This window comes from Hippoglossus hippoglossus, chromosome 22 (genome assembly GCF_009819705.1).
Source record: "Hippoglossus hippoglossus isolate fHipHip1 chromosome 22, fHipHip1.pri, whole genome shotgun sequence".
NCBI lineage: Eukaryota > Metazoa > Chordata > Actinopteri > Pleuronectiformes > Pleuronectidae > Hippoglossus > Hippoglossus hippoglossus.
Window position 1 is genome coordinate 23471251 of NC_047172.1, and position 13933 is coordinate 23485183.

The 13933-nt window shown below is 43.5% G+C and overlaps 1 protein-coding gene across 1 annotated transcript; it reads left to right on the plus strand.

Moving 5' to 3' along the window:
• The first annotated feature begins 2671 nt into the window (after window positions 1-2671).
• Window positions 2672-3587, plus strand: LOC117756213 (histone H1-like). Its single transcript, XM_034576626.1, has one exon. The coding sequence runs from the start codon at window positions 2676-2678 to the stop codon at window positions 3363-3365; it is 690 nt and encodes a 229-aa protein (XP_034432517.1). The 5' UTR covers window positions 2672-2675; the 3' UTR covers window positions 3366-3587.
• Window positions 3588-13933: the final 10346 nt, after the last annotated feature.

Sequence of the window (13933 nt, forward strand, 5' to 3'; positions counted from 1 at the left end):
AACAAGAAAGCACTGAGAAACGACAGAGAGTCATAGTTCTACTCATCTATCTATTCCTCTGACTCTGAGGAGCAATGATTTAATGAGCTTCTTTACAAATACAATTATAACCAACAGGGAGGAAAATCACCACCTTCTCCTCATGAATAACACAAATCACAGATTCTTGACACATGGGACAACACGTCCTGCAGTAGAAACTGCTATTCGGTTAAAAATCGAAAATATTTTTCATTTGTAGATGTTATGAGGGATTAACAATAGAATGTTTTCAACATTCTTATCCCCTTCAATTGAATTGAGTTATTATAATATCAAATCTATCACAGTCTTCCCACTACATCTAAAACATCATGTCCACAGAAAAGGCTTCAATAATTCATGTGCAATAAAATGGATACAAGTATTTTGTAATGATTAAAACAAGCTTATTTCCACATAAGAAAAACTGAATATAACCTATCAGAGCAAAATTGATCTATTGTGACACCTGCACATTTCCTAAGGTTTCAAAGTTGTTTCCCAGTTTTTTGTCAACACCGTTAGACATTCATTAAATTGTTATAAAATCAGCCAATATTTGGGGCAGCAGTCACTCTGAAGGAACCACTCATTTTCCACCTATGCAGAGTGCATCCATGGCAGACAGGGTCAAATAAGTTTACTAGTTTTAGAGTATTTAAAACTTATTGTTAATATTTCCTGTGTCACAACCACAATATATCAAATGTATCTGAGGAAATGGTTTAGAATGTTTATACCATTTCATTCTCCTGAAGTAATTTGTTCGATGTTTGTTGAATAAATGTTTTCTGCAAATATCAATAGATCTTCTTTGAAAGTAAATCTAAGTAACCCCCACCTGACGATTGTTTTTCAAATCTTTTCTAAGGCCCTGCTTGGGTGGGTCCACATATGTTCATTTACACCCAGTGCTCAAGTGTAAATTAATAGCAATTTAGTTTTTCAGATTTAACAGTTTCTTTCAAATCATAATCGCTCTCCTTTGTATGTAAACCTCTCTAACCCTATTCTGATTTTTCCAACAATGACAATGACCCTGTGTAGGTGTGTTAACAAACTTGTAGCTAAAGATAAAACCACGTCTGAAAAAGGCTGTAAAAAGTATAATTTTTAACAACTAAATTGGATACCTTGTTTCAGGACCATGGACAGAGTGGTTTATTGTGTTTAGGTGCACTGCTCTGAATGGATGTTTTGGAGCTAATGTGGACTATTAATATATGGGTATGTTGTGTACTAAAAAGATCATAAATCGATAACCATTAGCAGCCTCAAACCACCAGTGTATTATAGCACTATAAAAATACATCTGTCATTGTAGTATTTGTAATATATTGTCCCTGTGGACACGGGACAAGAAAACTACTTCAATATGAACCTTAATTATTAAATTCAACCATGATCTAATTAACCACAGTTGCAGTATTATTTAAAAGTGGATGTTTTAATATTGATGGACATGTCGTTAGAGTCAGGACAGTTTGTCTCTATAGAGAAAGTGTGTGGCTCTTAAAAGAGAGATCGAGTCTAATCAAATCAAAAAGGGAGAAGACATTTAATGCAGGTGCTTAACTGGGTTTATGTATCAATTATGACTAATGTAAGTTAAGTTCATTCCTGTGTTTATGGTAATGACAAAAAAATTGTTTACAATATTGACTGTTTAGTTATTTACATATGTATGTTTACACATGTAAATATATAAATTAGCTTCATATTGACAGGTTGACAAAGATTTCTCCCACACAACATGAATTATTTAATGTATGAGTCAAATAGTTTTTGAGAAACCTCTGTCATGTTTTAATGATTATTTTACACAAATAATGATTAAAATAATATTCAGAAACATGTATCCTAGTGTTAATGTGAAGAGCAAAAGTTGGTATTTACTAAATCGGACAGTAGACAAACTGCAAATTCCAGTAAAGCATAAACATTTTCTGCAAAATAATAATAATAATAACAACAACAAGCAATTTGATCATTGCTTGAAGTGAATATTTAATCAAATTGACAAATTTAACATGGATATGAAATGTAGTCCTAATTATAGAATGACTCTCCAGCATCCTCAGCATGACACGTTCACGGCTCTGACAGGAAGTCTGGCTCAACTTCACCATGAGCCTCGTCCATCAGCGGTGTGTTTGCTGCCTGCACAATAACTTGACTTTAATACAAAGGGATCATCAGCAGGTGCTTGTTTTTACTCGGTCTCTCTGAACAAACATGTGGAGCAGCTGGGAAACGGGTTTTGGTGGAGCTGTGGAGCTTTTGAACTCATTTTAGGAGAGAAACGAGTGGGAAAAGCCGCTGAGCAGCGCTGCTCACCGCGGTGAACGGGTGAGGTTTGGAGGCTCCACCGACAAAATGCAGAGAGCATCAGAGCTCTTTATGACTTCAATATGAAGACAGACAAGTCCGCTACCTGCTTCCTCACTGTCAGCCTCCAGCACCGCTCACCCACTGAGTTTTCACTCGTTTATCAGTGAAGAGAAAACACAAGTGTCTCGGTGTTCACACCGCACACAGGACTGAGTCTTCACGGTTCTCATGGTGTGTTCAAGTACCGCCTCCCGATCAGGACTCTTCTACAGTCCGTTCACTCACTCCGATAGTTCCTCGTTGATCTAAACACAAAGAGAAAGATGGCAGAAGCCGCTCCAGCTCCAGCTCCAGCCGCCGCCAAGGCTAAAGTGGCCAAGAAGAAGGTCGTGAAACCGAAGAAGGTCGGCCCCAGCGTCAGTGAGCTCATCGTGAAAGCCGTGTCCGCGTCCAAGGAGCGGAGCGGCGTGTCAGTGGCCGCCCTCAAGAAGGCTCTGGCTGCCGGAGGCTACGATGTGGAGAAGAACAATGCCCGCGTCAACAACACCATCAAGAAGCTGGTGGTCAACGAGACCCTGGTCCAGACCAAGGGAACCGGGGCCACCGGCTCGTTCAAGATGAGCAAGAAGGTGGAGACCAAGGTCCAGAAGCCGGTGAAGAAGGCCGCTCCCAAAGCGAAGAAGCCCGCCGCCAAGAAACCCGCAGTGGCTAAAAAGCCCAAGTCAGCGGCAGCCAAGAAGCCAGCAGCCGCTAAAAAGTCCCTGAAGAAGGTGACGAAACCAGCAGCGGCCAAGGAGCCCACGAAGAGCCCCAAGAAGGTGGCGAAGAGCCCCAAGAAGGTGGTGAAGAGCACCACGAAAGCGGCGAAGAGCCCCAAGAAAGCGGCGAAGAGCCCCAAGAAGGTGGCGAAGAGCCCCAGGAAGGTGGTGAAAAAGGCCCCTGCACCCAAGAAAGCCCCCGCGACGAAGGTCGCCAAACCCAAAGTGAAGAGGACAGCAGCCAAGAAGAAGTGAGATGTCCTCACTGTGAAACATGTCCATCCTGGTAAAAGGCTCTTTTAAGAGCCACACACGTCTATCCACAAAGAGCTGCTTCCTCATCAATCATCATCACTGTCAATAAATATGTAGAGACATTGTTCTTAACTAAAGGGAGTCCAGTTATATAGAAATATATTAAATATGTATTTCTTACAATGTCAAGATTTAGAAGTTATTTCATATCAAAACATCAAATACTATCAAGTAATAGAAAACACTTCTTTAGACTCTGATTGAAGGAGAAGCAGACTACTACTGACATACACACATACACCATGTAACATGATTTCAGCTTTACATCATACTTCTTAAAGTGTTCCTTTGTTATATTTATCATAGTTTCCTTGTGTCTTTAATTGCTAAATATATAAGTGACAACTTAAAAAATGTTTATACATGTACACACATGCACAATAAAGAGTAAAGTAATGAGGTTGTGGGTGAGCAGGTTAGAAAAATGACCATTTCAGCGATGTAAACATATGTTTACTTTTAGATTGTTTGATTGTGATATGTGATCCTGACAGACTCATCACATTCATTATATATATTCAATTGTATTTCTATAGCTCAGTATCACGACATCTCAGGGCATTTTACAGAGACCTTTCCCTTTAACAGAAAGAAACATCTAGAACCAGACTCTGTGTGGCGGCCATCTGCCTCGACCGGTTGGGGTGACAGCGGAGAAATGAGGGAGAGAGGAGACCCTGTGTGATCGAAGGATTCACAGCATCTTCCTCACACTGAGCACTCATGCTCCCCGAGGGGCGGCTCTGGGAGAAGATGTAGTAACATCAGGGAGCCAAGAGATGGCGATACTCTCCAAATATTTGAACCGGAACAACGTCCACTACCAGTTGAACTCTCCTACATGTCCTGTCAGAAGCTATGTTTTCCAGTAGCTGTTCTGAGTCATAAAAATGAGCTCTGTAGCAGCATCAACTTGATCAGTGGCTGTCATTAAACTAAAGTATTGATGAACTGTCATCAGACACTGCAACACAAACAGAGGGAAAGTCATGTGGTTAAATTTACTCACGTTTATCTCAGATTTATGATTAAAACACTAAGTTAATTTCTTTCCTGCAAGTACCAGTAGATCTTCTTTGAAGGTAAATCTAAGTAACCCCCACCTGACGGTTGATTTTCCAATCTTGGCTACAAATATTTTTTAATGATGAATGTAATGAAGGGTCAGGAGGGAATCTCCAATAGTGAAAGAGTAAAACAGCATAGGAGTGATCATATAAGTGCAGATAAGGAACAGAAGTCAAGCACAAGCAATGTCACAACATAATCTAATAATATACAAATTATAATCCATTTTCTGAGCTAACTGAGATAAAGAGGAATTGGGGGGGGTCTTTAAAATAATATTATTAAGGTGAGTGAGCTGCAATTTCAGTGACTGCAGTCATCACTTATAACTGATGTTGTGTTTCATTGTACTATGACACTATAAAGTTTGAATATATAAAGTATAATTTATACTATAAAGTTTGAATATGGCCTGCCATAAAACGATATCACGTGCATGCACTGCTCCCTTGTGGTCAATTCGTGGCATAACATCACTACGTTAAGAAATGATCGATAATGTTTACTTCCTCATTTAATCAATCATGTGTTTGTGGAATATCAGATGTTTTTCTTCACTGATTTTACTGCAACTCTCTCAAATGTTTAATGACTGAATCATCTGAATAAGCTAATTGTTAACAAATGATACATGAGCAACAGAACCTGTATAAAGGAGGCCTATCCGCAGCGCATCGCGGAGGTGCGCGCTGAGCACAGGAACGCGAGAGCGCGCGCTGCACACCTGCGGTGGGATCGCGCATTCAGCTGAGGAGCGCGCGGAGTGTAGCGCGCGGAGTTTGGCGCGCGGAGTTTGGCGCGCGGTGTGTAGCGCGCGGAGTGTAGCGCGCGGTGTGTGGCGCAGAAGTAATTGAGAGCGACGTGGGAGACCGAGAGGAAGAAGAAGACCGCTGTCCGTCGGTCAGAGACTGCTGTCTGCTTGTGCGTCCGTGAGAACCGTGAGTGTGCACTGTGTGTTATTAGTTGTTTCAGTTAAGTTGATTAGAGTTCGTTATTAATTAACATGCACTGCTGGGGCTGCACGGTCAGTGCGAGTGCAGCGCATTATCTGCTTCATTGTATATCTGGGTGCCTTTTCTACTGTTTTATATTTATATCTGTAATGGGGTCAATCCTTAATAAAAAGCTTTAGCTAAAACAGGATAGTTTTAGCAGTGTTACTTTACCAGTTATGCTTACATGTCATTGTAGATATAAAATCACAGCTCTAATTAACCTGACAGGACGGCGATCCCTATAGGATGAGGGGAGTTGGCGAAGTTTATTTAGGGACCCCGTAGTCTCCCTCCCTCCCTCCCTCCCTCTCTCTCTCTCTCTCTCTCTCTCTCTCTCTGCACTGCCGGTCCTGTGAGGAAGTGTAGCGTGGGCGCAGCAGGTGTGGACGCCAATTGTTTGTTGCGAGCCCAGCGTACAGCGGTGTGTGTGTGTGTGTGTGTGTGTGTGTGTGTGTGTGTGTGTGTGTGTGTGTGTGTGTGTGTGTGTGTGTGTGTGTGTGTGTGTGTGTGTGTGTGTGTGTGTGTGTGTGTGTGTGTGTGTGTGTGTGTGCGCGCGCGCGCGCCCGTGTGTGTGAGAGACGGCATCAGCGTCGCCATACAGGCACGCTGTAATAATCTCCACTCAGCGTGTACACACAAACTAATGGGAACGATACTTGTAAGTAATGCGCCGGAACATTTATCCAGAGTCTATACTATTGTGTCTGTGACGTTAAGTGTAATTTTCCTTTCCTGTTTTAGTACTTGTCGTCAAGACAATAAGGACGGCGTGGGTCTCTGCTTTACTTTAATGAATTGAAGGTATGGCATAACGATGTGTTTTATATTTGTAAATGTTTTTAAACATTTTGATAAACTTGTTTAATAATTGTGTGACCTAATATGACATGTTTGTTTCATAGGGCTGCCTTCAGGCAGAATATTTACGGTCACTGTTTTTTCCCACATTTAGATTTCATTTAGATTATTTGGCCTTGTTTAGATTTAGTTTCTTTCTGATTAATTGGTTTGATTTCTGGTTTCTTTGTTAATTTTATTTTGTTCTTTGTTCTATGGGTAATGTGTGTGATGGAAATTCATCTTGAGATTTGAAATAATGAAATTCTCAGACTGGAGTTGCCTTTGAGTCTTTATAATAGTAAGCTCTGCAGAGGTTACACAACAAGCACGGGTGCTCAAAATGGAACTGGCCGCAAGTTCACAAAAGCCAGAACTTATACAAAGAGGCGTTTCATAAAACATAATATGAAAAAAAGACATGAAAGACATGAGATCATCATCTGTGCCTGTCCGTCCGCTGTAGCAGTTGGAAGAAAAACATCACCAAATAAGGGCATGCACCCTGTTGATCAAGGTCATAGCAGTGAGACACCACCAAATAAGGGTTCCATCCTGTCAGGTAGACAGTATCACAGCAGTGAGACACCTGGTCAGGGGGATTTCCAATACCTTAGACACTGGTCAGTTGAATTTTCCACTACACTTCCCCCTTTGATCATCAATAAAAATATGATCACAAACAAAAAATAATCAAGAAACATCATAATCAACATCATAATCAACATCATAATCATAGAAGAATATCGACGAGTCTTCAACCCTGGCACTTTGCGCACATACAGGGTCACATCCACCATGGAGAGGTTCTAGAACATACGATGCATGGTGGGGAGGTGCAATAGGTAGCCGCTGCTGTTTTTGTGGAAAGAAAAAAAGTTCTTTTCCTGTGATTGAGCAAGCATTTGAAATGAAAAATGGAAGGAAATCAGGTCAAACAACATCATCATCTCATTAACCATTATCAAAAGTTAACATACTGTATTGATTGGCAAAAGTAACTCATATTAAAATGTAATAAAACGTTAAATGTCAACATACAGTATATTTAAGGTTGAAAATATGCAGTAAAAACTTTTTAAATTCTTGCTAGGAAGTAAAAATGTATTAAGTATGTACAAACTTCATAAAGTAACTCACATCAACCTCAAAAATTCACAGAGATTTAAATTAAGGCATCATAAAATATGAAGTTGAAAGGATTATTGCAGTAGCTGTTTTTGTCCAGTGAAATCACTAAGAAACACATAAGCAAGCTGGGAGGAGAAAACAACATTAAAAAAAACTAAATTGGAGTATCGTCATCAGAATCATCTGTGCTGTCAGTGTCCAGGTAGGGAGGGATGGGGAATAAGTCAGAAACGTCTGCGACAGAGGAAGGTATGGGCTGATATGACAACATAGTCTTAGTAACGCTTGCATCAACTGTACGGGTGATGAGGCCACGAACGCAAGGAATGATACAACATCCGCAGAGGGCAAAGATACCGAGGCACAGAGCAAATACAGCGAGAAAAGAGATAAGAACGCCTTTCCAGTTGTTGAAAAATTTCTGTATGGAGTACCAATCAAATGGGTGGGCGACGCCGGAATTCTCTGTCCATTCTTTACTAAGGGATTCTAAGGCAGCAATGGCTCTGGAGACAGAACCATCAGGTGCCATGTTGTTAGGGATGTAGGTACAACAAGCGTCTCCGAACATGAAACATATGCCACCTCTTTCAGCAAACAACAAGTCCAGTCCCATCCTGTTTTGCCAGGACACAAGGGAGGTGGGGGACAATTGATCCGCGAGACCTTTGATAGCGGCAGTTGTGTGGTTAATGAAGCGTTGCTGATTATAGTAAATATAATTAATCCATTCTGTGTTCTTCTGAGTTTCAATAGAAGCGCCAATCCACGGAAGCAGGTGAACAAACCCACTAGCAATTTCGTTACGAGCCTTATATTCATCAGGAACGCCTCTGGGCATACCAATGGCATCTAAGGTAATGGTGTTATCAAAGCTGCCAAAGGGAACCACAGCACGCTTGGTGATATGGTGGCGGGACCGGGGAGGGAGGACAGACAGATCACTAACAACATTGTCTGAAACCGGTATAATGTGGACTTCCTGAGCTAACAGGGCTATAGCACACAAACCATTCCAATTACCAGGGAGGGAACGTCGAATATCATCACAAATCCAATACAAATCAGGATACGGCTCAATACCAGCATCAAAAGCATCACGTTTCCATCTTCTACCAAAACTGCCATCCTCTTCGATTTCCAGGCCAACCTGGGAGGACTGGGGATTACTAGTGGATTTGGGTCGATAGAGGGTGTGAATTTTGTGACAGGGTACTGAAGTGGCACCGACACTCATGCTACCGTAGGTCCGATTGAAGCAGGTAAATGTCGCATTAGGTGCAATCAGTATCTTACTTGAGGCTGCCCGCGGCGGTGTTGGGGCTTTAAGTGACATGTCAGGACAGGTACGGAAGAGAGTGCTATTATACTGCCAACGTGTTTGTTTAGAGGCGCGCACAATAATGCAGTCTAGGGGGCAAACTGGTTTACCTCTCTGTCCCTCAGATTGACATGTGCCATTATCAGGGAAAGAAACAAGAGTTAACGTAGTTCTATAACCTTGACAGACCAAACATGATGAGGCAAATGACGAACGAACAGTGTAATTTAAGTGCTGAAACCATAAGTTCCTTTCTAACCACGCCGGGGCCCACTTAGCACTGTACGGATCAAGGGGACCTGAATCACTTCTCTTGTGTCTAGTCAAATTTGCATGTGCTGGATGGTTCTGAGAGGACACTGTAGGAAAAGAGGAGTTCGTTAGATCATCAGAGACTTCTACAGGAGTGTGTCTAGACAAAATAATGGGCAAAACAATAATCAAGGAGATCATGGATAACACGCATATTGAGCCTCTGAGGCCACACAACCCTGGATGTCGAAATGGATGCCATGGCCGTGTCCTGTCCATCGTCTCAGTTGTCAGGCAGATTTCTTCTGTGTTGTGGCAGAACGCTCGTGTGGTTAATCATACAACACTCTCGGTGCTTCTCAACCTGTGGAAATATCAGTGTGTGTGCTTTCAGTCGAAGGCGTCAGCTGGTCAGATGGAGCTGGTACTCGTTTGCAGTGGCTGGCGTGGATCCAGGTGGCTCTTTCAGCAACTTTCACTGCTGTGTGGGTTGTGAGCAGTACCTGGTAGGGCCCTTGCCACCTGCGTGAGCGCCAGTTCTTTCTCCGGAAGTCTTTGACCACCACGAAGTCGCCAGGCTGGAGGTTGTGAAGCGGTTCAGTAGCTGGATGAGGAAGGGAGGATGCCACCTGTTTCCTGATGTCTGAAAGAGAAGAAGTTAGGTTAGCACAATAGGACAACATGTCATGATCACACAAGTCTGTGGATGGAAGCGGAGAAGAAGGAGGATCCACACCAATGTGGGGAGGAGTTGCAAAAAGAATCTCATAAGGTGAAAGATTAGACCTGGTTCGTTTTCTCATCCTCATGTACATCAGCACCAGAGGCAGGACTTTTGTCCATGCAAGACCTGTGTCTTCACAGCATTTTGCAAGTTTAGTTTTGAGTGTGCCGTTCTCTCGTTCCACAGCTCCACCACTGGCTGGATGATATGCACAGTGTGTTCGCACATCCATACCTAGATGAGAACCGAGTTGTTTGACAGCTTCGTTTACGAAATGTCTGCCGTTGTCACTGGAAATTCTGCTAGGAATTCCCCATCGTGGAATAATGTCTCTTAACAATGCTTTGGTGACCACACTTGCAGTTTGTTTTGAGGCAGGAAAGGCTTCAACCCATTTTGACCACATGTCGACCATCACTAAACAGTGAGATTTACCTTCTGACGGTGATAGCTCTATGAAGTCCATCATCAGATGTTCAAAAGGTCGAGTAGGTGGTGGGTGTGCTGCCTGTCTGGTTACATTCACTGGCCTGCCAACATTGTGTGTGGCGCAGATTACGCATGCCTGACAGTATTTTTGAGCATAAGTGGAGAAACCTTTCGTAAACCAGTGTTCTGTTACCATAGATAACATCCCCATTTTAGATGTGTGATCTTTGCCATGAGCCAATTTAGCATAATGGAGAAAGAAATGTTTTGGCAAACAGGGTTTGTTGTCAGGACCATACCACACACCAGCTCGGAACATAGCACCAGAGGTCTTCCATAGGGAGATCTCAGGAGGAGTAGCAGTGGACTGTACTGCAGAGAGAGAGGAGGACATGTCAGATGTGAGTGCAGCCGCTTGTGTGTGTGGAAGAGGAGGTGGTAAGCGAGCTGCAGCTTTAGCTGCTGTGTCTGCTTTGGCGTTTCCCCGAGACACCACATCCATAGCACGTGTGTGTGCAGTACATTTGCATACAGCAACAGTTTTTGGGAGCAAAATGGCAGATAGAAGATCTGTGATGAGACCATGGTGTGCTATCTTTTTACCAGAAGATGTGAGGAAGTTTCTGTGTTGCCAAAGGGCGCCAAAATCATGAGTTACACCGAACGCATATCTGGAGTCAGTGTAGACTGTGAGTGTTTTACCAGTAGCCAATTTGCATGCTTCCGTGAGTGCGATGAGCTCTGCTGCCTGTGCTGAGAGGTGATGAGGAAGAGAACTCGAGAGGAGAACTTCGTTATCTGAACAAACAGAAAAACCAACACAGTTAGTACCAGAGACAGGGTCACGTGAGGCGGACCCATCGACATACAGAATCAAGTCAGAGTTAGAAAGAGGTTCGTCAGAGAGGTCAAGACGTGGGGAACACTGGACTTGAAGTTCAGCCACACAGTTGTGTTCTTCCCCGTCATCCGGAAGCGGAAGAAGTGTGGCTGGGTTCAAAGTTGAACAGCGTTTCACTGTGATGTTGGGCATGTCAAGAAGAACAGTGTGATACCTCAACCAGCGAGCAGCAGAGAGATGTGAGGTCTTCTGTTCTGTAAGAATGAGAGACACAGCATGAGGAACCAGGAGTGTCAAGTCAGAGTAACCTACTATGTCTCGTGAGGCAAGGACAGCTTTTTCACAGGCGGCCACTGCACGCAAACAACGTGGAAGGCCAGCTGCCACTGGATCAAGTTTGGCGGAGAAGTAGGCGACAGGGCGATATTTGTCACCATGAGACTGAAGGAGGACAGAAGTCATGCAGCGGTCTCTCTCATCCACAGCCTGAACAAAAGGTTTGTCAGGGTTAGGGAGAGCAAGAGTGGGAGTTTGCTGCAGCGTTTTCTTCAGTGTGACAAATGCCTCGTCTGCCTCTGGAGTCCAAACGACACGTTCGTGAGGAGTGAGTGATTTGCCATGGTACAGAGCACCTAAGGGGGCTTCAAGAAGAGCAAAGTCAGGAATGAACGTTCTACAGAAAGAACATGTGCCGATGAATGACATGAGTTGTTTCTTCGTCAAGGGTTTAGGCATGTTAACAATAGCTTCTACTCTCTTATCAGACAGGGATTTGCCATCTTTGGTGACGACATGACCCAGAAACGTGACAGTTTGTTGTACAAACTGTAGTTTGCTGAGGCTGACTTTATGGCCCTCACGAGCCAGATGTCTCAGCAAAGCGATCGTATTTGTTTCACATTGCTCCTGTGTGGGACTGGCAATTAGTAGATCATCAACATACTGCAAGAGAGCTGAACCCGGAGTGAGGATGAGGGGTTCAAGACTGTTCCTGAGAGCCTGATTGTATAATGATGGAGATTCACAGTAGCCTTGACACAGGCGTGTGAACGTGTAGGCCTTGTTTTCAAAATTAAAAGCAAACCAGTACTGGCTGTCCTTGTGGACAGGAACACTAAAAAAAAGCGTTGGATAAGTCTACAACCGAAAACCACGCTGCATTAGACGGAATTTGGGAAAGCAGCGTGTATGGGTTGGGAACAATAGGTGATCGAGAAATTACGGCATCATTCACAGCCTTCAAATCTTGCACAAACCGCCACTCAGTAGGTTGACCTTTGTCTCTGATCTTCTTAACTGGAAACAGTGGAGTGCGGACCGGTGAATCAGGGCAGGGGACAATTACACCAGCCTGCAAAAAGGATTCAAAAACAGGACGTATCCCCTCCACTGCTTCCTGTCTGAGTGGATATTGTTGTTTACATGGCCTATAATCAGATTTTGGAGTGATTTTGACTGGATCACAGTTTCTGATGAGGCCCACATCATATTTGTCCTTTGCCCACAGTGTTTCAGGCAGATCTGAAAGTAAAGGCGAAACATCAGAGGGGTTGGACAACATTGCATGAGAATGAAGGTGATTTTCAGTCACAACTAATGAGCGTGTGGCTGGAGAACAGAAGGTTGGATACATTTTTAGATCAAATGCACTCAGACTTGGTGAATACATTACGTCAGGTGTCGTTGTGGGTTGCCAATCAACGGCAGCCTGGCATGATCTGACAAATGGGCCTAAGTCTTGCCACTTGTCATCATGAGACTTGGAGAGCGAGATGTGAGGGCTGGAATTCGAGACGCGAAACAGTGCCATCTGTTGGTCAGTGAGTGAGACGGAAGCTGCACTTCTGGAAACAGACCAAAAAATATTGGACACTTTCAGAGAATCATCAGGAAAAGGCAAAAACAGAGATTCATAAACGTGATCTGCTGTGTCTGTCACATGTGAAGTGCAGTGTAATGAATCAATGTGCATAAAATCTGAAAAAGGAGTGGCGAGAGAGTGAGACGTGGAGAGCAGATCAGTGGAGGCATTTATAGGAAGTTGCCACTGATATACAAACAGCTGCTCATGTGTGGTCTGTGACATTGTGAAGGGGGGCGAAGAAGAATTGTGCTTAACCGTCACTCCATCAGGGGAGGATACTAAATTGAGGCCTAACACAATCATCAAATCTCTTCCTAATAGATTAATTGGGCAACAGGGAGACAACAGAAAATCATGTTCAAACCTTATGGAATTTTTGTCAAACTGAGCGGCGCATTTGAGAGGTTTTGTGAAATTTTCTTTTACAGTGGCACCGCTGGCACCTTGAGAGAATATAAAGCGACCACTCATTTCAGGAGATGTGGGCAAATCTGACATCCTAACCACAGAATAACCTGCACCAGAGTCGACCATGAAATTAAGTTTCTGACCGTTAACACACAGTTCGAGTTGAGGCATTTTCTTAAAAGCATCACTATTGTACTTAACATAAGAACCACAAAGTTGTGTTTGCTCTGGTGTGTGTGTGTGTGTGTGTGCGGTTAGATTAGCAAGCGATTTCTTCATTGCTGGAGCTTGTGTGTGTGTGTGTGTGTGGTTAGAATTGCAAGCGATTTCTTCATTGCTTTGGCATGTATGTGTGTGGTTAGAATTGCAAGCGATTTCTTCATTGCTTTGGCATGTATGTGTGTGTGTTTCACTTCCCTTTCTCTGATCCTCGGCGGGTAGATTGGTCGTCTCCCCCCCGTCTGCCTCCTCCTCACTTTCTGTAGATCAGTCAGCAGTGAAAGTTCTTGTCTCCCCGTCATCTCGCCGTTGGGGGCAATTCTTTGCCCAGTGTCCTTTTTGTCTGCAGATTAAACACTCATCTCTGGCAAGTGGGGGTCGTCGAGAGAAGCCTCTCCCACGGCCACGTCCGCGACCGC

Excerpts from the sequence above, each read along its gene's own strand:
- LOC117756213 (XM_034576626.1), top strand. The coding sequence starts at position 2,676 with ATGGCAGAAGCCGCTCCAGCTCCAGCTCCAGCCGCCGCCAAGGCTAAA.